The sequence below is a fragment of the Hippopotamus amphibius genome, chromosome 12 (assembly GCF_030028045.1).
Source record: "Hippopotamus amphibius kiboko isolate mHipAmp2 chromosome 12, mHipAmp2.hap2, whole genome shotgun sequence".
Taxonomy (NCBI): domain Eukaryota; kingdom Metazoa; phylum Chordata; class Mammalia; order Artiodactyla; family Hippopotamidae; genus Hippopotamus; species Hippopotamus amphibius.
This window is the reverse complement of record NC_080197.1, coordinates 25,225,927-25,251,475: the sequence shown is the minus strand read 5'-3', so window position 1 is coordinate 25,251,475 and position 25,549 is coordinate 25,225,927. Positions and strand designations below refer to the sequence as shown.

The following is a 25,549-nucleotide window of genomic DNA, read 5'->3' as shown; positions in this document are numbered from 1 at the left end:
CAAACTCAGAGGTTAAGAGTCTTGCCCAGGGTCACCCAGGAGTCAGTGACACGTTTAGGCTGCAGTGCCCATCCTGCCTGTCTGAGGCCCAAACCCTAGTCCTTCCCTTGGCCCCCACAACCCCTCTCAGGGGTCTGCACCCACACATGCCACGCCCTGCAATGGCCCTATGCTCATGCTTCGTATCCACTAACCCCCGTCAAAGCTGTCCCAGTTCACTACTTAGCCAAAGAGAGAGAGTTTCTTAAGAAAAGGCAAAACAAGTGTCTGAGACATCAGAGCCAGCAAAGACTATTAATGCAGTGTGTCTAGAAGCCACAGGGCTCAGGATGGCAGCCACGGCCAACACTGGCCCCTGGGCTGCAGCGTCCTGGAGGAGCAGGTGCTGGCACCCCAGGCGCGTCCTGGTTCCCTGGTCTCTTGCTTGTGTTGGAGATGCTGACACTCGACAGCCCGCCCACCTCTGGGAGAACTCGCGCTCTTGTTACCACTGGCAATCAAAGTGCCACATCCTCTGCCCTTGCTGCCTGGGATCTAGAAAACTGGGAGCAAGAGGGGCTGACGGCCGACTTATGGAGCTGGATGGGGCTTTGGTGTGACCCGCCAACTCAGGCCTGAATGGACACGCATGGGAGGAGATGGTGGAGAAACAGAGCTCCACCCTCTAGCTCTAAAGATGCAAAATGATAGGGAAATCACTGGATCTCAGCCTCAGTGTCTGGAAGGTCACAAAGTAAGATCATGGCTGGCTATGAAGGCAAATTTGCCCCACTCACTTCCATATTCCCCACTCACAACCACCCTTCTAGGCTGAGGAAACAGAGGCTACCAGCCCCTCTCACCAGGTTTAAACAGTCTCTTCCCTGTGCTCCAGACTCCAGCTCACATGGCTGACCTCTTCCCTTCCTGGCAGAGGGAGGTTTTCAGAGCATGAATCGTTCTCTCTTTTTTTTTTTGGCCACACTGTGCGGCATGCAGGATTCCCGACCAGGGATGGAGCCCGTGCCCCCTACATTGGGAGCACGGAGTCTTAACCACTGGACCTCCAGGGCAGTCCCACAGCATGAATCTGATCTCAGGTGTCTTCACTTAAAACCAAAAGCTCAGCCTAGGACTCAGCATAACGAGGCCCACGTAGGCCTTGTGGCTCTGACCACAGCTGTCCTGAAATGGCCTCATTCCCTATCAGGTGGCATGTGCCTGTCCTACAGAACTGCTTTCCAGACCAGCTCCCTGACGCTGTCTCACCCCCAGGTCTTACCACCTAGAACGTGGTTTGACCCTGCACGTCCCTCAGGACCCCACTTAGAGGCTGCCTCCCCCCAGAAGCTTCCTTAACCACCAGCTCTGAGCTCTGCAGGCCGACTTTACCCATTCATTGTCACGCTGCACTGGCCCTGCCTGTTTCCTTTTCTCTCTCTCCCATAGACAGTGAGCTCCTTGGAAGCAGGACTGTGTCTCATCCACCCCTAGCAGCATTCCTGGTACCTAGCAGGCACCTAGTTAATATCTGTAAATCAAAAAATTAGGCCCAAGGAGTTATGTGACTTGCGTGAGGCCAATGAGTTGGGCAGGGCTGGGGCTGGGAGTCACTGTGGAGTTCAGGTCACCAAAGCCCAGGCCTTCCTGCTGGCCTTGACCCCCTTTATGTAGCCCAGGCTTTTCATGTCACTCTCGCTGTGGGGGTAGGAGAGGGAGTGGGGAAGGGCCTGTGAGAGACAAGCTTGGGATGCTGAGTGCTGGGCTAAAAGTCTAAGGATGGGAGAGACAAAGGAATGAACTAAGACCTTGACAAAATGCCACCAGCAGAGAGAAGCAAAGCAAACATGTACATCGAGCTAGAGGAGCACAAGGGCTCCTGCCTGGGCCACTGGCACCTTATGTCAGGAGGAACAAATCTTCCACTAGGGCCATACACAACCCACGGGCATGAACCTGAAATTGGCCCCCGTCTGTCCACAAATGTGGGCTCCATGCCACTGAACCACTAGCGATCTCCCCAACATGTCCCCACACATTTCCTCGCTGGTCCCTTCCTGAGTGACACACCAGACTAATGGAGAGGTGATTCTAGGAGACAGGACTGTGGTTTCACTTGTACTGGAGTGAATAAGCAAGTCCTGAGAGGGGCCCAACGTGCCAGAGGGTTGGTGCCCAGACCTCAGGGCAGAACAGCCAAAGCAGGGCGAGCCCAGGATCCGTGGGGTCTGCAGCACAAGAAGGGGGTTGGGAGTGAGGAGGCAGCAGCTTTTGGAGCCATCCAGGCCCTGCTGGGAAGGGCAGAGGGGAGCCACCAGGGGGTCTGTTTTGGATGCAGACACAGAGCAGGAGTAGGGCTCTCAGAGCTGGGGTGAGAGGTGAAGGGGGTTCTGGTTCTGAACCCCTAGGAATGCAGCAGGACCCGCCACAGGCCCAGCTCTGACCAACACAGAGACTGGAACTGAGAGGTCAGGGTGTACAATTTTGTGTGAGATCACTGGTTAGAAATTGCGGTTTCTGGTCATTCCTTTTATTCATCAATACAGTCACGGAGTACTCTTCTGGGTGTTGGGGATACTCTTGTGAACAAGACAGGCCTGTGGGCTGCCCTAGTGGAACCCACAGTCTAACTGAGAGGGCACGGGAAAGAGGGCAGCAATAAACACAGCACTCCGGAGCGGCGTGACTTCACAGCCTCAGCCGCTTCGCCTGGATCCGCGGTGATAACGGCAGTGCCTCCCTCAGAGGGCTGTTATGAGGATTAGGTCAATTCTTTATCACAATAAAAAAAGGGGGGGCTTCCCTGGTGGTGCAGTGATTAAGATTCCGCCTGTCAACGCAGGGGACGCGGGTTCGATCCCTGGTCTGTGAAGATCCCACATGCCGCGGAGCAACGAAGCCTGTGCATCACAACTACTGAGCCTGCGCTCTAGAGCCCGAGAGCCACAACTACTGAGCCCGTGTGCCACAACTACTGAAGCCCACGTGCCTAGAGCTCATATTCTGCAACAAGAGAAGCCACAGCAATGAGAAGCCTGCGCACCGCAACAGAGTAGACCCCGCTGACCACAACTAGACAAAGCCTGCGCCCAGCAACGAAGACCCAACGCAGCCAATAAATAAATAAAATTTAAAAAAAAAAAAAAAAAGGAAAACAACTTGAAGGGCTCTCAGTAGGGGAGTAACATCAGGTGTGGTGAGTCCCACGTGGGAATGAAACAGGAAGGAGCTTCCTCTCATGTGCCAATAAGGAGAGATCACAGAGACGTTTCATTAAAAGGAAAAAAAAAGTCATACTTTCATCATGCTGCCAACAGTAAAACACACACACAAATAAAACTCCTCCTCCATGAGCAGACAAGGTCATGTCAACACACAGGGGAAGGTCCAGAAGGCCAGACAAGCACATGACCCAGAAGAATAAAGGGATCACATGGGCCTGGTCTCTAGTAGGAGCTTTTTAAACTATTAATCATAACTTTAGGGAAAGATTTCCTTATGTTACCTGTTTTTAAGTTCAATTAGGGTAAGTGGGACATTTTACCTTACTCTTAATAAAGCTAAATTTAAACATTCCTTTTTGTTTATATGTAATCCTAGACGACTATTATCCTTCTGCTGGTCTCTAACCTGCAGAAGAAAAGGGTTAAAAAAAAAAAGAAAAAAGAAAGAAGGAGGCTTGCTCTCCTCCCCTTAGTTTCCAGGTCTGAATGTTTCCTTAGGAATTTGCTCTGGGTGTTTGCTGAGCAGGCTGCTCAAACTACTCCCCGTGTAACATACAAATCCTCTTACCCGCCATGAGGCGGGGCTACTGCCTGCAACCCAGGGAGATTCAGTCACTTGCTGAAGGTCACGCAGTGACAGTGGAGGCGGACCTCAGTCAACCAATCCATCTAATCCCTCCTTCTCCCGCTCACATGTACGTGTGAGACACACACACACACCTCACACCACACACACACACACACACACACACACACTCACCCCCCCCATGCACCTGTGGATGGTTTACTGTTGTCATTTCCTGGCTACTGACTCTCAGGCACGATTATAATTAACAAATGATCTGTGCCACATGCTGAAAAATATTTAATGGCCCCAGAGGAAAGGATGGGGCCTAAGTCACTGGTTTATCTGCCAGTGTCACTAATAATTACTGGTGATTTGTTCTATTACGAAGCACAAAACTGACCAAGTCAAACAGAGCAGGACTTAAAATCTCCAGGCCGAGATGTTCCCTACATTCAGTTCCGGACTCAGCAACGATGGGCCCGGCTCCGGATGCCTGCTGAAAATCCGTGCTCATCTCGTTCCCAGGACGGCTCTGACTGTCTTGTCCAGGGAGGGGTGAATAAGGACCAGGTGACTAAAGGCACTGCTGCAGCTGGAAGAGCTGAGAAGAGCAGGCTGTGGGACTGAGGACGCTCCCCGGATGCCACACATCTCACCAGCTTGGGCTGTGGATGCCCAGCGGAGGCGTCACTGGCCATAGAGACCAGGTTCTGGCAGAGGTGGGAGAAAGGCTGGGGACAGAGCTGCCTCCCCTTCACCGTGGCCAGTAGGGGTGACTTGGCCCCCATCCTGCCCACCTCCTAGAGCCTCCCCTCCTTCTGCTCTCAGTGTGGAAGGCCCAGCCTCCATTCCTCATCCCTATGGCTTGCCCCTGACCACTCAACAGGGAAGGCAATCTTGTTGCCTCTGGATTCCTCCAGCGGTTACACTCTGCAAATCTGGCCATTAATCACACAATGTTCTCCCTGACTCTCTTTGGTTCATTCAAGCATTCCACAAATATTTGCTAAACAACTGCTCTGTGCCAAGCACTGATCGGGTGGTTGGGGACCCTGCAGTGGGTAGGAGAGGCGGATCTCTGCCTTCATGAAGCTCACAGGCTAGTGGGAGAGGCAGAGAGAAGCAGGTAAAGAATGTAGAGTTACAAACTGGGGAAGTGCTATGAAGGAAACAAACAGGAGGCGAAGAAAGAAATCACGGGGTGGGGAAACCACACAGAAGGTCGTTCTGGGGAGGTGACGTTTGACCCCACTAAAATTCTAAATGTCTGTTTGCACTCTGCAGCTCCCAACAGGCCAGAGGGCAGGGGTCGTATAACCCTCATGACGAGGGGCGCTCTCCTAGCTCCGTTAATGCTCCAGGACAAGGATGTGACTTGAGGGACTGTCTTGGTGAGTAAGTGCCCCCCTCTGCTCTGGCAGCAGCAGCAACAAAGCCCAAAGCCAGCAAGTCCCAGGAAGCATTCGACCCAACAGAATTGTCTCTGGCTCAGGACACAAAGCCCAGACCCGAGGAGGCCGATGACACAGGTGTGCTGGATGTCTGAACAAATGGCCAGCTTACAGACACCTGGCCCATGGCTGGGAGGTCTGGAGGCTGGTCTGACCTGTCTGAAGGGCAACGTGGCAAAATCTGCCAAAATGTACAATGCTTATGCCCTCTGACCCAGCAAATCCCGCCACCTGGAATCTACCCTAGAAAATACTGGCACACGTGTACAAGAGTATGTGGAGGGACATGCAGGGCTCTTCCATTTATAACAGCGAGATCACCAAAAGCACCCTCAGTGTCCATCAGTAGTGGCCTACCCAGTCATAATAATCACAGGACATCCTACCACAGGATGGATATCACAGAGCCGTTAAAAAAATGATCTCAAGGCAAGATCATTAAGTGAAAAACATCAAGTCAGAGAACAGTACTTAGAGTGGGATGTCTTTATGTTTGCTTATGGACTTAGAGCTGTCTGTAAACGCACAGAGGAAGTCTGCAAAGGCACACCCCAAACTGATTCTGACGATCACACCTGCACTAGGGTGGAAAGGGATGGGACCCAGGCAAATCTTTACTTTCCATTCCATATGCTTCTATTTTGTTTGACTTCTTTTCCCTGGCAATAATGAATTCACGTATTATTTGCAAGATTAAAAATACATGTAAAAGAGATTTTTGAAAAAGATAAAGGACAATGCCAAGAGATCAACCTGTTTTTTCTCTATAGCTCAGCCACTAACACTCTCCATCTACTGAGTCTTAGTTCTCACCCCCAGCCCCATCCTCCTTTTCCCAACAATTCAGTTTCTCCTGCTTTTGGTGGCACCTGGCAACTTGCAAACTTCTCCCATGCCGGTTTCAGAAACCCTCTTCTCATAAAGGCAGCCACAGGGGAAAAAGCTGTTATCTGGCAAGTTCCGTGGATACTTCGTAATCACTGCAAATGTATTTCTGACCCACACTCGACACACATGACCTGACAACAAGCTGTGGACTGTTTCAGCGGAGCTTGCCAAGCTCCCCAGAGGCCCAGGGCAGGCCCAATGCCCTCACATGCCAGTCATCACTTTCAAAGGAAAAGTGAGGGGATTTTATCAAGACGAGCCAGAACAACGTTTTGGATTTCTTCAAGGTACTAGGTTGCATCCTGCAGGATTCTGTTTGCATGGACGGGGTAGGAGGTGCTGAGCAACCGCCATCAGTAACCTGTGTGTGTCACAGGCAGAAGAGACCCCCTGGCCTGCTCCCAGCCAGGTTACAGGGCCCTCGATCTCTCTTCCTGCTGTGCACAAACCAAGAGAAATAGCTAGGCTGGACATCAGTTGTCCAGAAATGTCCGTGCAGGAAATACCAGACCCACCACTCACTGCAAGAGCCCTAACTTCCTTCTTCTTTCCCAGCAGCTAACCTTGGAGGCAAGAACCTCCCTGGGGGTTATTTACTGGCATCACTGGTCTTTCCAGCGAGCCTTGCTTCCCATCCCATCCATTATGCACAGGAAATGCCAGGCTGTGCCAATGGCAATTGAAATGGTGAGCGGTACAAGTGATTCTCATATGACTTTGACAATTAGGACCAAGCTGATCGGAGGGAATGCAGCACAGTGGACGAGGGGACTTCAGAGAAATTCACTAGACCACCCGCAAAACAGAATTTCTGGAGAGCTTCTTAAAAATACAAATTCCAATCAACGTCTCTGGGAGTAGAATCAGGGAATCTGCCTTTTTTTTTGTTTGTTTTTAAACAATCAAAGCCATGTTAACTGTGATAGTCATAACATAACCACAGGATTTAAAACATATCAACAGGGAACTGGCGTCTTCTCACAAGCTCCCGCCAGTGATTCTGGTGCTGAGAACCCCTGCCCTACAGCACCAAGGGAGAAGCCTTCCCAGGACCAGAAGAAGGTCGGAGCTCCTTGCCGGTGCTTCTCATTCCGGGACCCCCCTCAGCCTCCTCTCCTGCTTCCCCCAGCTGCACAGTGTGTGCTCTAGACGTTTCCAACAGCTAGACCAAACTCTCTCTCAGTTCTCCGCCTTTGCTCCTGCCGCTCCAAAGTCTGGAAAGTCTCTCCTCCCCTTCGCCTGCCCTCCCCAACCCTCACACGCCGCACTCACTCCAGGGGCTGCACAGCCAAGGTGGTTACAGAAAGAGGGTGGCCTCAGGAACTGAACCTTCCCGGAATTTGGTTCTTGGCTCCTCCAATGACCTTGGGCAAGTGACAACCTCTGTGAGCCTTGGTTTCCATTTGTAAAATATGGATAACACTGTCTCACAGGCTTGCTATGAGAATTCAACGCAATAAACAATAGCCAAATTCAGTTTCCCCTGCTGCTCTGACTGCCCTACCTTCTCTATGGGACCTCGAGCTACTTGAGGGGAGGAAATGCCCCTCATTCGCATACAAACCCCTATTTGGCAGAACCCGGGGCCCAGGTCGAATGTATGAGGCTACAAAATGAATCCCTGTCCCTAGGCTGCCCTTGACTCTTACCTGCCCAACGTTGAAGGTCAGTGTGATGGCATAAAAGAAATTGGAGTTGGCACTTCCTGCATAAATCCAGAGGTGCCACAGGACAGGGAAGAGCAGGGAGCAGACGATGATGATGCAGGCGAGGACAAATACGTTCCGCAGGACTGCAAAGACAGATGGTCACAGTTAGCCCAGTGCTGAATCTCTTTGGGACCCTTTCCTTGCAGTGATGCCCTGCAGGACAGAGAGGCCCAGGCAAAGCCTGGTGTAGCTCAAAGGCAGACCCCCCCCCCCGCCCCCCACCCCCCACACACACTCAGAGGCACCAGCGTGCCAGGACGCAAACCTCAGACCCTCAGCAATGGCTCCTCACACCCAAAGCTGGTGGGACATCCTAGACGTGGACCCTACCTCCCACTGTGGGCTCGGCTGGCTACCGTCGGCAATGCTGTGGACGCCTCTGGGCACTGCGAGGGGGGCACTTCAGTGAGACACTGCCCTCTAACCCCCAATCCTGGGGTGTCCACGAGTAACTCCTCTCCTGCCCCCAAACACAGCCTATCTGACCAGTGGATCATGGATGGGAATGGCAGCAGGAACTCCTCCGTGTCTCTATGTTGCCACATCCCCGCATCTTAGGAACGCATCTTCCATTCCCCTTAATTCACGTCTTGGGTCCCCTGCTTTGCTCTTCAAATGTCCCTCCCTCTTCCTTAGATGATTTAAAAGTTGACACCATCCCTCTCTAACCTCACCCCCCTATACCCAGAGGGAATGCGGAATCCCAGCAGGGAGAAAGCTCCCCCTGAAGCCCCAGGGAGGACCTGCTACACAGGGTGCCCTGCGGGCAGTCAGGCCAAGTCCCGCTGGGGGGAAGGCAGCCTGATAGTGGGAAACAGCCTCGGCCTCAGAGAGACCTTGGTAAAAGTTCCTGCTCTGCCAGCAAGTTTCTCGGAGTCTCAGCTTGCCCCTCTCTAAAACAGGATTAAAATGCCTACTTCACGGGAGTGTTCCATGAACTAAACAAGTTGTGTGGAAAAGCTGGCACAGATGCATGACTGTGTGTTTTCTGTCACTATGGTAACAAATTACCACAAACTTGGCGGTTTAAACAATATCATTTATTATCTTACGTTTGGGGAGGTCAGAGGTCCACAGGCTCTGGTGTCTCTAGGGGAGGATGCACTCGCTGGCCTTGGCAGCACGCGGGGGCTGCCTGCATTCTCAGCTCATGACCCCTTCCATCTTCAGCCAGCGATGCGGGGTTAACTTCTGCTCACGCTGTTATCACTATGACCTCCGCTTCTGCCTCCCTCTTCCACTTTTTTTTTTAAACAGACTTTAGTTTTTAGAGCAGTTTTAGGTTCACAGCAAAACTGAGCAGAAGGTAGAGATTTCCCATATACCCCTTGCCTCTACCTCTTCCACTCTTAAGGGCCCTTGTGATTACACTGGTCCCATCTGGATAATCCAGGATAGTCTCCCCAACTGAAGGCCCTTTTGTCATGTAAGGGGATAGAGTCACAGGTTCTGGGGATTATGAGGTGGACATCTTTTTGGGGGACAAGGAAGGGACATTATTCTGTCTACCACATTGTGCTTTTTTTTTTTCCTTTTACTTCACTAGGGGTTATCTGACAATAGGATTATATACTACTATTGTTTCTTTCTTTACACTTTACTGTATTTTAAAATACAATAATAACTATTAATTTAAAATTAATTAATTAAAAGAATACCTTTAAAAAAAAAAACTTAGCACTTAGAAAAAAACCTTAGGTCTGGTTCCCAGCAGGCACTTAGTAAACAGAAGTTCCCTTCCCCTCTCTGATCCTGACCTTCAGGAAATCCCTTCTTCCAAGTCAGAGTTTTGGGATATTTAAGAGATGGGGAAACTCCCGAACATTAAGGCCTCTTGTCTCAGTTGTACAACGACTTGGTCGAAATGCTATACTAGGGGTTCATGCACTGGATAGGGGACTGGATTACAGACAAGGTTCTCAATTCTGGTTGTAAAATGAACTCACCTGGGGAGCCTCACCCAGACTAAGTAAATCAGAGTCTATAGTGGTGGGGCCCAGGCATCCATATGGGTTTCTTTCATTTTTTTTAAGGACTTTTATTGAGATATAATTGACATACAATAAACTGCATATATTTAAAGTGTACAATTTGATATATGTTTTTCTTATTAGTAATATATATATGGCAATCCCAATCTACCGATTCATCCCACCCCAACCCCTCCCCTCGCTTTCCCCACTTGGTGTCCATATGTTTGTTCTCTACATCTGTGTCTCTATTTCTGCCTTGCAAACTGGTTGATCTGTACCATTCTTCTAGATTCCACATATATGCATTAATATATTTGTTTTTTTCTTTCTGACTTACTTCACTCTGTACGACAGTCTCTAGGTCCATCCATGTCTCTACAAATGTCCCAATTTCGTTCCTTTTTACGGCTGAGTAATATTCCATTGTACACATGTACCACAACTTTATCCACTCATCTGTTGATGGACATTGAGGTTGCTTCCATGACCTGGCTATTGTAAACAGTGCTGCAGTGAACACTGCGGTGCATGTCTTTTTGAATTATGGTTTCCTCTGGGTATATGCCCAGTAGTGAGATTGCTGGGTCATATGGTAATTCCATTTTTAGTTTTTTAAGGAACCTCCATACTGCTCTCCACGGTGGCTGCATCAATTTACATTCCCACCGACAGTGCAAGAGGGTTCCCTTTTCTCCAGACCCTCTCCAGCATTTACTGTTTGTAGATTTTCTGACGACGCCCATTCTAACTGGTGTCAGATGATACCTCATTGTAGTTTTGATTTGCATTTCTCTAATAATTAGTGATGTTGAGCAGCTTTTCATGTGCCTCTTGGCCATCTGCATGTCTTCTTTGGAGAAATGCCTATTTAGGTTTTATGCCTCCATACTGGTTTCTAAACATTTCCCTGGTGATTCCAATATGCAGCGAAGGCTGTGAACCATTGGATTATAGCTGCAGACCTTTGCCAAATAAGAGGCCCACATCAGTCTGCAAAAGAGACTTCACTGGTCAGTGTCACAGTGAGAATAACCACAACAAGGTAGTTCAGAGTTCTTGTTAAAGCTGAATGTTTTCCAATTAAACTTCATTCTTTACTGAGAAATGATAGGTGTCTTGTTGCCGGCTGCTGTTGTTAAAAAGTCCCTTCTTTTATGAAATGGGGAGAAATGGCTAGTAGTTGACTGTTTTAACGTTTTCAGCAAAATAAAAAGTTGGCAACTCTATCACCAGAATTTTTTGAAATGTTAGTGGTCTGTGAAATCCTACAATTTGGAAACAGGGGTTGGAGGGCTTGCAAAGTCCTCTTTTCAAAGCTGAGAGGTGAAAGCCATGACTCAAGCCTTACTGAGGCCTCTCAGAAGCCTCGTCCTTGCTCCCAGAAACAGAAGTCTGGGAAAAGGGATGTGTATACTGAGAATTATTATTATTATTGTTATTACTATTAAACAGCGTTACAACCTCAAGAAAGGAGAACACATCTATATACCATTCCTTCACTCCAACATCACTATTTACATTTCTCAATGGTTCTTTCTGATCCCCTGGAAATTATTTTGCTGAAAAGAATATACACTATTCCTAAAATAAAACTCCTGTGGCCTGACAGCACAGGTGGGTCTTTCTTCCATGCCTCTAGCTATTCTGAATTTCAGACCAGGTGACAAGAAGGTGACCAAGCGCAGAGACTGAGAGAGGTTCACATGCAGTTCCTGGGTGCAATCACAAAAAGCTGCGAAGATACATTCCCATTTGCCTGGAGGAACTGTCACCAACTTCCAGTTGGCTTCTGGCCTGTGGTGACCTTTGCAGGACTGGGGAGCTGCGACTTACTCTTGTTGGCTGACAGGCCAGAGTATTACAGCTATGCGCCAGAACAGATGAAGCCAGGGACCCGGGGCACAGGACGGCCTGTTCTAGGCACCAGGAGGTGTCGGAGATGTCAGAGATGACCAGGGCCTGATGAGACGCAAGGGTTCGCCCTTCATCAGACATGCTAGGCCAGATGGAATCAGATTCCCCACCAAGTTCACTGGGTGACTTCATCAGATCTCTGGCTCCACCATCGACAAACTGAAATTTCAGGCAAGTCACTTTCCCTCTCTGAGCCTCAGGCATTCAGAGATAAAATTCCACTGGAAGAATCCAGTCTGATCGGGAGGGACACAGGCAGATTTAGGGACGTCAAAGGACATGGTGATGTTTCTTTTCTTTTCTAAAATTTTTATTTATTAATTTATTTGGCTGCACTGGGAGTTGTGGCAGGTGGGCTCCTTAGTTGTGGCATGTGAACTCTTAGTTGCGGCATGTATGTGGGATCTACTTCCCGGACCAGGGATCAAACCCAGGCCCCCTGCATTGGGAGCCCAGAGTCTTAACCACTGCACCACCAGGGAAGTCCCGATGTTTCTTTTCTTAAGCTAGGTGCTGCGTACATGCGTATTGTATTATTATTTTTTATAATTGAGTATTTTAAAATCAATATTCTTTTATCTTTATACAATAGTTAATAAAAACAAAATAAAACACACACAGACACACACACACACACACACACACACACAGAATCCAGCCCTTTGGTAACTGGCTCTTGGAGCTGGACCACTGCAGGCTGGCACTGGCTCTGCCAGCAGGCTGTTCCCTAACACTGCAATTGTGTGTCTGTATGACTCATCCTGGCCCCAAGCACCACAGAGTCCCGGCATCTGGGACTTGCACCCAGGGAAGGGCCCACGTGCCTCTTCTCCCCACTGAGCAGGACAGGAAAACAAAACAGTGAATATGTGAGCAGGCACGCGGGCATGTACCTCATGTTTAAACTGGCGTAAAGACCTCACCAAGTCTCCACTCACATGTCCACAGGACCAGGCTGAAGATGCTTCTGGATGAATGTAATGACTCACAGTTGTCACGCCTCAAACAGACCCTCCAAGCCTGAGTATTCTCTGATGCAGGAGTGGCACCTAGAGGGGTGGCAGCCAATGCTCTCTGCAGCACCTTCAGACAAGCTGAACTTGCCCAGCCAGCCAGCAACAGCATCTATTAGCTCACCCAGGCTTCCGGAAACTCCATCTTTATTTGTTGTGCGTCATCACCCCAGAGGGCATAAAACAGTTTATTTCAAGTTTTGAAAAATATGTTTATTTCAATGACTCTGAATGACTGGCTACCAAGCCTGAAGCTCTGATCATGAAACTATGCAGGAGAGCCCACTGTGTAATTATTACTACTACTAATAAACGTGGTGCTATTTACCTTTATTTTTTCTCAAACTTAAAACACTCATGAAAGATATTCCCCCCATCTGATAGATAAGACTTACAGACAGGTGCAAAAACAAATCCTCTTTTGCAACCCAGAACTCATTGTTCAGTATGAGTTTTGATACAGATAAGAAGGAACATGACACCTAAAACAGCATCAAGTGATGGGGGTGTATTGGTAAACATGAAGATTACTTCCAGGACTATAGAGCTGATAATCTCCCTCCTATCATAAGCTTTTAAATTATCAGCTGTATTGATTTAGTACTCTAATTTTAGTGTTGACATGAAACAAAGATGGCTTCTTTTTAGGCTTTTATCTTGAACACAGTGTCTGGATTTTAAAAAGGTATTAGCATATGTACTGTTCTAGGGTGTGATGGCTTAGGAGCGAGTATGATTTGAACTTAATACAGAGGGTGTCAAATTCAGAACCAGGCAGATCCATCTCCTGACCCTAAACATGGTCCTAAGGTAAAACCACTTGAGGAAACTCGATTCCAAAGACTACAGGTGGGGAATTTTGAAGTGTGTTCTATTCCATTGGAGATCAAAGAAGCCTAACTAAAAGAATTATGGCAAGGCTGACTCACATGACAGCTATGGGTTGAGCAAAACTTCTTTTTAAAAGGGCTATCTTATCTTGAAGATTATGACTTTGGAGGAACTAAGGTGATTGACTGGCAGTGGAAAGAATCAGAACATGTGAAGTTCCTTAAAAATTTATTAAGTAATTTTGCCTATGATACACATAATAAAAAACTCTTTACACTTTGTGCAGAAAAAAAAAAAAAAGGGGGAGGCTCAGAAAGGTTAAATAACTTGCTAGCAATGGGAAAGCGAGGATTCAGACTCAAGGCAGTATGGCTCCAGACTGCGTTCAGCAGTACAGGATGAAAGTATCTCAGCCGAGGGAGCCACCCTGTGTGGGGAGACAGCCAAAAGCGACTCCGTTTTGAGGGAAAGAGAATCAACACCCCCAAGACCCGCCCTGTCATAAACAGGGGTATGTTCACATCTTGTGCGCTTGTGACTTGCCAAGGGGCCCCAAGCTGACTCTGAGCCTACTGGACTAGGTGATTCTTGCCTGTACAGTGAGGATGTCACAGGCAGAAGATGCTACTTCCTGCTTCCAGTCTGGTCGACTGGTCACTGCCCCACCAGGCATCACCTGGAGAAGCAGCCTGGCTTGTTCCACCCACTCACTCACCTGTTTACCTTTGTTCAGAGGCTCACTCTTACAGACAGATTTCTTTCTAGCAGCTGGTCAGTTTCACTTCCTGGTTGACACCCAGCAGCCACAAAACAACAAGAAAGACTCACTTCCTCTGAAGCCTGCCCTCCTCGAGTTCATTCCTGAAAACTTGCTGTGCAAGGAACGTTCAACAGTTCCCTTCCCGTTTTAGAGAATCAAGTGGTGTTGGGCCACTGGCACTGCCTCTTTATTAGGGAGGTTTAAAAAATCCATCCAGAGAAATTGGGATTGACATGTACACACTACTATATATAAAACAGATAACTAATAAGGACCTACTGTATAGCACAGGGAACTCTACTCAATACTCTGTAATGGCCTATATGGGAAAAGAATCTAAAAAAAAGAGTGGATATGTGTATATGTATAACTGATTAACTTTGCTGTACACCTGAAACTAATACAACATAGCGAATCAACTATACTCCAATAAAAATTATTTAAAAAACAAAAACAACTCATCCACAAACATTTGTTGAGCTGTTCTGTGTGTCAGGTTTAATCCTGGGTGCTGGGGACACAGAGGCAAGTACCCTCAGGGAGCCCACAAACACTGAAAAGAAACCACACAGAGGGCAAAGAGCCCGACTCAGGGAAACACTCTAGAAAGCACAGCTAGATCACCTTCTGAGGAAGGGATGGTTAGAGCTTAAAGTGGTCTTCACAGCAGGCATGAAGTCTAGTGTTGCCCTTCTGTCTTCTATGGTCCTTTCGGTGTAGCACTGGGAAATGATTTAAAGCCAAGGCCTAGTGTCACACTGTCCAACACGATAACCACTAGCCATGTGTGGCTTCTTAAATTTAATTTAAATTAAAAACTCAGCACAAAAATAGAAAGGAAGATCAATGGAACAGAATAGGGAACTCAGAGATAAACCCAAGCACATATGGGCACCTTATCTTTAACAAAGGAGGCAAAAATATAAAATGGAAAAAAGACAGCCTCTTCAATAAGTGGTGCTGGGAAAATTGGACAGCTACATGTAAAAGAATGAAATTAGAACACTTCCTAACACCATACACAAAAATAAACTCCAAATGCATTAAAGACCTACATGTAAGGCCAGACACTACAAAACTCCTTGAGGAAAACACAGGCAGAACACTCTATGACATACATCAAAGCAAGATCCTTTTTGACCCACCTCCTAGAATCATGGAAATAAAATCAAGAATAAATAAATGGGACCTGATGAGACTTCAAAGCTTTTGCATAGCAAAAGAAACCAAAAATAAGACAAGAAGACAACTCTCAGGATGGGAGAAAATACTTGCCAACGAAGCAACGGACTAAGGATTAATCTCCAAAATATGCAAGCAGTTCACGCAGCTTAATACCAAAAAAGCAAATAACCCAATCCACAAGTGGGCAGAAGATCTAAACAGACATTTCTCCAAAGAAGGCATACAGATGGCCAACAAACACATGAAAAGATGCTCAACATCACTAATCATCAGAGAAATGCAAGTCAAAGCCACAAAATGAGGTATCACCTCACACCGGTCAGAATGGCCATCATCAAAACATCTAGAAACAATCAATGTTGGAGAGGGTGTGGAGAAAAGGGAACTCTCCTGCACTGTTGGTGGGAATGTAAATTGGTACAGCCACTATGGAAAACAGTTTAGAGGTTCCTTGGAAAACTAAAAATAGAACTACCATATGACCCAGCAATCCCACTACTGGACATATACCCAGAGAACACCATAATTCAAAAAGACACATGCACTCCAATGTTCATTGCAGCATTATTTACAATAGCCAGGACATGGAAGCAACCTAAATGTCCATCAACAGATGAATGGATAAAGAAGATGTGGTACATACATACAATGGAATATTACTCAGCTGTAAAAAGCAATGAAACCGGGACATTTTTAGAGACATGGATGGACCTAGAGACTGTCATACAGAGTGAAGTGAGTCAGAAAGAGAAAAACAAATATTGCATATTAACACATATATGTGGACTATAGAAAAATGGTACAGATCAACCGGTTTGCAAGGCAGAAATAGAGACACAGATGTAGAGAACAAACATATGGACACCAAGTGGGGAAAGCGGGGAGGGTTGGGGGGGGAATGAATTGGGAGATTGGGATACCAAATTGTACACTCTAAATACATGCACTTTATTGTAAAAAATAAAAAAATAAGAAGTTAAAAAAAAAACATGAAATAAATTAAACTTTTATGAATTATAAAAAAAAAGTAGTTGTAAGTCTTTTTCAAAGTTCCTGAGATACCTGTCAAAAATAACATAAACAGCAACAAATGCAAAAATGTGAAATTTCATCAGATGCTGGTATTTTAAAAAAGAAATTCTTGTGAAAATTGGAGGAATTTGAATAAGAGTAGAAGTTAAGTGATATGATAAGATTACTGTAAATTTTTGTAAACATGTTATTGGGATTATGCCAAAGCATTTAGGAGTGAAGTGTGGGTATATACAGAGAACATAATCATGGCAAAATGTTAATAAATGAATACATAAATAAACCCCCATCCTGAATTCTATGGCCCAAAGAAAGTTCCCCTACCCCTCAATATTGTAGATTACAATATTGAATATAATCTACATGATTGGTAATTTGCTATCTTATACAATTTCACATGCTTTTGCAAAATTACATTGGACAATACATACGTGTTAGATATAAGAGATTAACTATGGCTGTACCAATCGTCAAAGAGTTGCTTATCTATTCTTTGGTTGGGAATACCTGGACTTTGAGTCACATAGACCTAAGTGCTAACAGGTTCTACCACTCATTTGCTGTGTGAACTTGGACAAGGCACTTAACTTACCTAAACTTTGTTCTCCTCCTTACCAGTCTCTACCTCATAAAATTGGTGTGACAATTAAATGGAAACAAAAATCTAAAACTCTAAGCACAGCACTTGGCACACAGCATGTGCTTCATTCATGGCAACTATTATACACATCCCATTATAATACTGGATCTAGTTTTTTGATAGGTAAACACAACACTATTTTGATTTGGAATTTCTTTCCTGAATAAAAACACACAGACTCTCTGAATCTTAACTCAAGCAAAGCATATGAGAGAGCATATTAATGCGAGATAACATAATCATTTAGAATGGAGAAATGTTTGACCAATACTTTATCATCTAATGTCCAGATTTAACAATATGTATTGTTAGAAGTATTAAAATAAATCAATGAAAGAAAAAAAAAAAAAAGAACTACCATATGACCCAGCAATCCCACTACTGGACATATACCCAGAGAAAACCATAATCCAAAAAGAAACATGTACCATAATGTTCACTGCAGCACTATTTATAACAGCAAGGACATGGAAGCAACCTAAATGCCCATCAACAGATGAATGGATAAAGAAGATGTGGCATATATATATACAATGGAATATTACTCAGCCATAAAAAGGAATGAAATGGAGCTATATGTAATGAGGTGGATGGACCTAGAGTCTGTCATACAGAGTGAAGTAAGCCAGAAAGAGAAAAACAAATACTGTATGCTAACTCATATATATGTATTCTAAAAAAAAAAAAAAAATGGTACTGATGAACCCAGTGACAGGGCAAGAATAAGGATGCGGATGCAGAGAATGGACTGGAGGACACGGGGTTGGGGGGACGGGGGGTGAAGGGGAAGCTGGGACAAAGTGAGAGAGTAGCATAGACATATATACACTACCAACTGTAAAATAGATACCTAGTGGGAAGCTGCTGTATAACAAAGGGAGATCAACTAGATGATGGGTGATGACTTAGAGGGCCAGGACAGGGAGAGAGGGAGGGAGTCACAGGAGGGAGGGGACATGGGGATATATGTATAAATACAGCTAATTCACTTTGGTGTACCTCAAAAGCTGGTACAAGAGTATAAAGCAATTATATTCCAATAAAGAGCTTAAAAAAAAAAATTCAGTTTCTCAGTCACACTAGTGGCTACTCTACTGGACTGTGCAGATACAGGACATTTCTGTCATTACAGAAAGCCCTATTGGACAGTGCTGGCTAGAGGCTCACACATTTGGATTCCAGTGCTGGCCCTTCTACTTACCAGTCATTTGACCTTGAACAAGTAGCTCTACCTTTCAATACCTCAGTGTTCTCATCTGTAAATGGGGATACTTTCCTCAAAGTCTGATGTGAAGATAAAATGAGCTAATGCATGGAACACTCTCAGAACTACAGTGACTAGGTACATAGTAAGTGCTCAATAAATGCTAGTTCTTTTTATTATTATCACCAGTCCATAGCACTCAGGAGGCAGATATTGTGCCTCATGTCACTGCCTCGCTCTTGGTGCTGCTAGCACAGTAGATGCCCAGAAAATGCCTATCAGTTCCTTTTTGCCTGGCTGTTTCCCCCCAGGGCTAGGTGACACAAATCTGCCACCAGGGGGTTAGAGATGGGAGTACTCACATCTGTACAGATGGCTCCACACGGGGAAGAAGGCCATGTAGAGGGCCACATCCCCCACCGTCGGGTAGGACTTGAAGATGGAGATGATGGCAATCTGGATGAACATGAAGAAGACGGGGTGCTCCCTGGGGTAAGGCAGGGCAGACAGAGAGAGGAAGATCAGTCAGGGACCAGGCCTACCCCAGACACTCCTGAAACCCAAAAATACTATCCAGGGGGACTGCAGGCAGGGGCTCGCTCTGCTACCCACAAGACACAGGGCCAGGCCAAGCAGCAGAGCAGAAAACTGTGGGGACCCAAAGATGCCCAGAGCCCAGCGAACAACACTAGAGAAACAGCCCACAGAGACATTTCCCATCAACCCCACCCCCACCAGCTCCGGGCCTTCCCCCAGGAGCCGCCGAGGAAGAAAACAAATGAAGTCAGCGTCCTTTATTACTGGGCTTAAGTGACTACTTGTCAGAGTAATTAGGCAGCCGCCCTCGCCAGAGGCCCCTCTGACGCTGGACCCAGGGCATGAAGTGCCTGCTTGCTGATGCTGTTCTCCTCTGACAACAGGGTCAGTGGGAGCTACAGACCTTTAGCTATGATGAGCTCCTTTCCGGAAAGAGAACTCAGAGCTGCATGCAGCTTTTCACTCTTAAGGGCTGGAACTGGAGTTCTTATTACCCTAAAGTAGTGAACCCTCACTGGTGCTACCACTTCCTGAACCCGCACTTGTGCTAAGTTCTGTGCCTGGCCCTTTTCTTGCATCATTACATGCGATCCTCACTACACCTCAATTACCCCTCGAGGTAGGCAGTGCTGTAGGCAGTGCTGTCACCACACTTTGCAGATGAGGAAATCAGGTTCAGAGAAGATAAGAGAGTTCATTAAGTGATGGAGTTGTCTGTCTCCGGAACCCCGAAGCTATTCTCCTGGGTGCCCAGCAGGATCACACTCTGATCAGGGAGGGTGAGACAGAACTCAGTCTCCTGTGCTCCCCCAAGAGCTGACCAAGTACTGAAGGGAAGCCAACAGGAAGAAGCCAGGTGTGCACCCTACTCAGCTGCACCTAAACAACATGCCCGTGGCCTACTTCTGCACAGGCCTTGGATGCTCAGGTCAGGAAGGTTTTCTTCAGGTTAATGGCATTCTTGTCTTGCACGTCAAAGGTCAGGGTGACTCAATGGGTATACAGCAAACAACTCAGAAACTCAACATGGCAAAGTCATGCAGCCCTGTAACCTCTAGAAAGGGTCCAGCCATCTCAGTGAGCATCTTCCTAAGCTAACCCAAGTCATTGGCTTTGGGCTTTTTAGGTAGCTGGTAACAGCTGCACCATTCCTGTGAAAAGGCTAGTGACAATGTAGTGCTGAAAAACATGGAGACCAGAACCTCCTGCAACACTGCCTGGGGAGAGGTGACCTGAGGGCCTGTTCTCACAAAGCTGGCACTGCAGGGGCTGGAGTGGAACTTCATATCCAGGCGCCGGAGGACAGCCGCAGAGGAAGTCTGGTATCTTCATATCTTCTGTCCCCATGACTCTGAGGTCCTGGTTGGGGGAATGGGGGTGGGGGGTAGTTGAGGTGTAGTGAGGATCGCATGTAATGATGCAAGAAAAGGGCCTTTCACAACAGAAGCTGCTGGAGAGCTGGCTACAACGAGTGAGGAAAGGTGCTCCAGGCTCCCTGCTTCTCTCAGCCCAGTGGCCGGGCCTGACCAGAACAAGGGCACGAAATGTGGACCACAGACAGCTGGAGAGCTTGGCTGAGTAAGGCTGCCAGAATTCTGGAGCCTGCCAGGACAAGGAAGAATGGTTTTGTCAGATGCCAGGCCAAGGCTATGTCATGGAAAGGAAAGAACAGCTCTGAGCTTTTACAGGATGGGAACCATGTGCATTGGTTCACAGGCCACGGACATCAGCAGGAAGGTTAGAGCAGAGAACTCAAGCTCTTGAAATCGAAATCAAACTCTTCCCTGGACCACCCAGGCGTATCCATGCCTATCAGTGCCTATTTTCACCTCTCTGAAGCTAGGATAATAGAACCATTTCTGGGAGCTACTATAAGTGATCTCTCTCAGGAGCTTGGCATGGTGCAGAGCACTCAACATAGATTCTGGAGCCAAACAAACCTGGGTCTGAATCTCAGCTCCAGTGCTTACTGGCTGTGTGACTCTGGGAAAATTGTTCCATCTCTCTGAACAGCAATTTCCTCAACTATAAAATGGAAGTGATAACAACATAATGCCTACCTCAAAGAGTTGCTGGAAGGGTTAGGCACAAATATATCTCAAAAAGCCTAGAAAGGTGGGATGGACAGCACATGTTAGCTCTCTAACACTGCAGAAGAGAGCTCCATAGGCAACGCTTTTCAGGGAAACTGATAAGAAGATTAAACAAACCTGCAGGTGGCCAGCCTCCCAACTAACACATCCTGAGTCCCTTAGGGAGACCTGTCACTGGGATGCTGACAGACACCCCAAAAGATCCACTTTTTCCAAGGATACCTTCCCCACCCCAACCCCATTCTTGTCTAAAACAGTGACTGGGCTCAGCAGCAATGTGGGTTCAAGTACCCTAAGTGGAAATATAGGGCCGGGGAAATATAGGGCTCCAAGCACCGTCCCTACAGCCAGCACTCGTGTGTGACTCTATTGCTGGGTACAGCCACTGAAGTGAGTGAGGGCAGGGTTCCCTGAGCAAAATGGCATAAACCTGATAGCAAATGTTCCCAGTTTGAAGGGCAGCTGTAAGGCTACAAATGACTCTGTGGACAAAAAACCAGCACGTCCAACCACTTACTTTAGCTTTATGGCTAAGGGGATGGTGTAGAAGAAGACGTTGATCTGAAACACACATACAAAGAAGAGGCTAAAGTGCTCAAACATCTCTGCAAAGAAGTACCAGAAGAGGCCAATGTTTGGAGTGAGGTCTGGAACAGAAAGTCTAGAATGAAGAAAACAAAGGGAGAGAAAAAAGAGAGCAAAGTTATAAATGATCTGCTTTGATGTGGTCTTCTCCTGAAGGCTTTGGTCACTGCTGGGCAGTCAAGGACAATTTTGTCTACACGGAGATCAGGATGTGAGGGGCTCTCCAGGCACCCCGGATATAGGTAACTAACAAAAACAAGGGGCAGAGACAGAGAATAATAACCCATAAAAAATATTACCTGAACCAAACTCTGGCATGCATCAAAGATCTGTGGCAAGGCAGGGACTCAGGCTAGACATCAAAAGACCAGGCCCTCTTTTACTGCCCTGGATATATATGCTTAAAATCAGGAGCTACCCAGCACTGTAGCAAAAGAGGAATGAGTTTGCAATAAACAATACCTGTTTTCAGCATTCTAAAGACTTGCCTAGAGGACAAGTTCAAAGATCCTGCCCATTCTTATTCCACATACTCACAGAAGGAGCCAGAAGACTGAGTGCCTGACACTGCAGTGAGACTTCTAGGGGCCTGAGGAACCATTGCCAAGTTCTGGCTAGGATCCCAGACCTTGTTTGAGAAATAAGAGTTTAACTGGAAAACTTTTTGTCTGGTGACATCAGATAAAGATTGGCTGCAATTCTGGCTGTTCTAAGAATTTTACATCACATTAAAAAATATATATATATGGCGTTGAAACTGATGTCAATTCACAATTTTAAAAGTACAAGTGAAGCATGGAAAGGGAGAGAGGCAATGGTTCATGGTCAGATTTCACTGACAGAGGCCTCCACCCAGGGCAAGTCTTTGCTTCCTGCTTTAACTACATTTCCTTTTCTGTGAAATGAGGTAAAGAACACAATCTGTGGACCAGCAGAAAACTAGGGAAAGCTTTTCATTGGGCATTACAAACTCTTATCTGAGGCAGAGCATGAAAAGCTGAAGGCTACTAAGTCACTGTTAGGCTCAGCCAGGACATAACAGAAACAAGCAGCTCAGAATCCCAAAGGGGAGCCTGCCACAGATCCCTTTCCCACCCTGGCAGGGTTAAGTGTCTATCACCCACTGGGCTGTGAGTTCCTTCAGGCTTGGGCAGGTATCCTCCTCAGCACACCACAGAGAGAATATGTGGAAACGTCCGCAGAATTCATCCTGCAAACTCATTTTGATTTTCTCTAAAAGTTTGACATGTGGAAGGTGGCTTTATTTTAAAACTGTTGGAGACCCTCTCGCAATAGAGGAATACATCCATTTCTGTTTGGGATTGAATCAACACCTCCTAGTCAGAGGCTGGTAAGTGCTTTGGATGTTCCCAGAGAGCGTTCTTTAATTGCATTAGATCAAGCCAGTGGTTCTCAAAGTGCATTCCCTGGACTGGCAGCATCAGCATCACCTGAAAATTTATTAGAAATGCCAGTTCTTGGGTCCCTACTCCAGGCTTACTTAATCAGAACCTATGGAGGTGGGGCCTGGCAATCTGAGTGTTCAAGCCCTGCAAGTGATTCTGATGCACACTAAAGTCTGAGGACCACTGCTCTAGATGTTGCCTGTGCTTGCTCTCCCTCTGATTCCAGACAGAGCTGTGGAAACTAAATTAGCTTCCAGAGTTTTCTAATGATGTCATTACTTACATGAAGCCATAGACTGCAGGGATGAAATCCCAGGAACTGAGAAGGAAGAAGGAGAGGCAAATGATCACCGCTAGGCTTCCCACATACATCGTGGCATACTCCCAAGAGAAGACCCAGAAGGCTTTGCTCTTCACCTTCACAGGTATGTACTGCCGCTAGGAGAAAAGGCCGAAGGTACATTTAAGGATCTCAAGGACAAAGAGCAGTTAGACTAAACTTCAAGATCCCTCCTGCAAAACACAGGACATAGAATAGGTGAAAACCACCGGATTGAAAAGATATGCTAGGTAAACACTAACCAAAAGAAAATTAGTTTGGTTATTGTTACCAGATAAAATAGATTTTAATGTAAAAAGTATTGCAGGACTTCCTAGGTGATGCAGTGGTTAAGAACCTGCCGGCCAATGCAGGCGACACGGGTTCGATCCCTGCCCCGGGAAGATACCACATGCCGTGGAGCAACTAAGCCCATGTGCCACAACTAGTGAGCCTGCGCTCTAGAGCCTGCAAGCCACAACTACTGAGCCCACGTGCTGCAACTACTGAAGCCCGCGCACCCAGAACCCATGCTCTGCAACAAGAGAAGCCACCACAATAAGAAGTCACTGCAGTGAAGAGTAGCCCCTGCTCTCCGCAACTACAGAAAGCCTGCGTGCAACAATGAAGATCCAATGCAGGCAATAAATAAAAAATAAATAAATTTTTTAAAAAGTGCAAGGTGAAGTCACAAGTGCTTAAGTAGAAACTGCAACAAGTTATCCAGAAGATCTACCTAAGACAATGAGCGAAGGTGGCTACATTAAACAACAGATTTTCAATGTAGATGAAACAGCCTTATATTGTAGGAAGATGCCAGCTAGGACTTTTATAGCTAGAGAGGAGAAGTCAATGCCTGGCTTCAAAGCTTCAAAAAACAGGCTGACTCTCTTGTTAGGGACTAATGCAGCTGGTGACTTTAAGTTGAAGCCAACGCTCACCTACCATTCTCCAAATCCTAGGGCCCTTAAAAATTATGCTAAATTGATTTTGTCAATGCTCTTTCTTTTTTATTTATTTACTTATTTTTTGGCCGTGTTGGGTCTTCGTTGCTGCGTGTGGGCTTTCTCTAGTTGTGGCAAGCAGGGGCTACTTTTAGTTGCAGTGCATGGGCTTCTCATTGCAGTGGCTTCTCTTGTTGCAGGGCATGGGCTCGAGCACTCAGGCTTCAGTAGTTGCAGCATGTGGGCTCAGTAGTTGTGGCACATGGGCCCTAGAGCGTGCGGGGTTCAGTCGATGTGGTACGTAGGCTCAGTAGTTGTGGCTCATGGGCTCTAGAGCACGCGCTCAGTAGTTGTGGCGTATGGGCTTAGCTGCTGTGTGACATGTGAGATCTTTCCGGACCAGGGATCAAACCCGTGTCCCCTGCATTGGCAGGCAAATTCTTAACCACTGTGCCACCAGGGAAGTCCACCAATGCTTTCTATAAATGGAACAACAAAGCTTGGATGACAGCACATCTCTTTACAATGGTTTACTGATTAGTTTAAGCCCAGTGTTGAGACCTACTCCTCAGAAGAAAAAGTGTCCTTTCAAAATATTACTGCACACTGACAATGCACCTGGTCACCCAAGAGCCCTAATGGAGATGAACAACGAGATTAATGTTCTTTTCATGTCTGCTAACACACATCCATTCTGTATCCCACGGATCAAGGAGTCATTTCAACTTTCAAATCTTATTATTTAAGAAATACATTTTGTAATTCTATAGCTGCCATAGATTGTGATTTCTCTTCTGGATCTGGGCAAACTGAAAACTTTCTGGAAAGGATTCACCATTCTAGATGCCATTAAGAACATTCCTGATTTACAGGAAGAGGTCAAAATATCAACATTAATAGGAGTTTGCAAGAAATTGATTCGAACCCTCATGGATGACTTTGAGGGCTTCAGGTCTTCAAAGTAACTACAGATGTGGTAGAAATAGCAAGAGAACTAGAAGTGGAGCCTGAAGATGGGACAGAATTGCTGCTACCTCATGATAAAATTTGAACAGATGAGGAGTTGTTTCTTTATGGAGGAGCAAAGAAAGTTGTTTCTTGCGATGAAGTCTACTCCTGGTGAAGATGCTGTGAAGATTATTGAAATGACAGTAAAAGATTTAGAATATTACATAAACTTAGTTGATAAAGCAGTGGCAAGGGGACTTCCCTGGTGGCACAATGGTTAAGAATCTGCCTGCTGGGACTTTCTAGGTGGCGCAGAGGTTAAGAATCCTCCTGCCAATGCATGGGA

The 25,549-nt window shown here is 46.5% G+C and overlaps 1 protein-coding gene and 1 non-coding gene across 3 annotated transcripts in view; one reads left to right on the top strand and one right to left on the bottom strand.

Moving 5' to 3' along the window:
* Window positions 1–25,549, bottom strand: part of PIGU (phosphatidylinositol glycan anchor biosynthesis class U) — a 96,973-nt gene that overhangs the window by 8,557 nt on the left and 62,867 nt on the right. For both annotated transcript variants that reach the window (XM_057700791.1, XM_057700792.1), the window contains 4 exons: window positions 23,276–23,430; window positions 21,519–21,662; window positions 18,734–18,858; window positions 7,760–7,902 (listed from right to left, as the gene is read on the bottom strand). In XM_057700791.1, the coding sequence (XP_057556774.1) occupies window positions 7,760–7,902; window positions 18,734–18,858; window positions 21,519–21,662; window positions 23,276–23,430 (567 nt within the window). The remainder of the gene's footprint in view (window positions 1–7,759; window positions 7,903–18,733; window positions 18,859–21,518; window positions 21,663–23,275; window positions 23,431–25,549) is intronic.
* LOC130834226 (small nucleolar RNA SNORA40) lies at window positions 13,070–13,197 on the top strand. Its single transcript, XR_009048613.1, has one exon. It is a non-coding gene; the product is annotated as a small nucleolar RNA SNORA40 (small nucleolar RNA).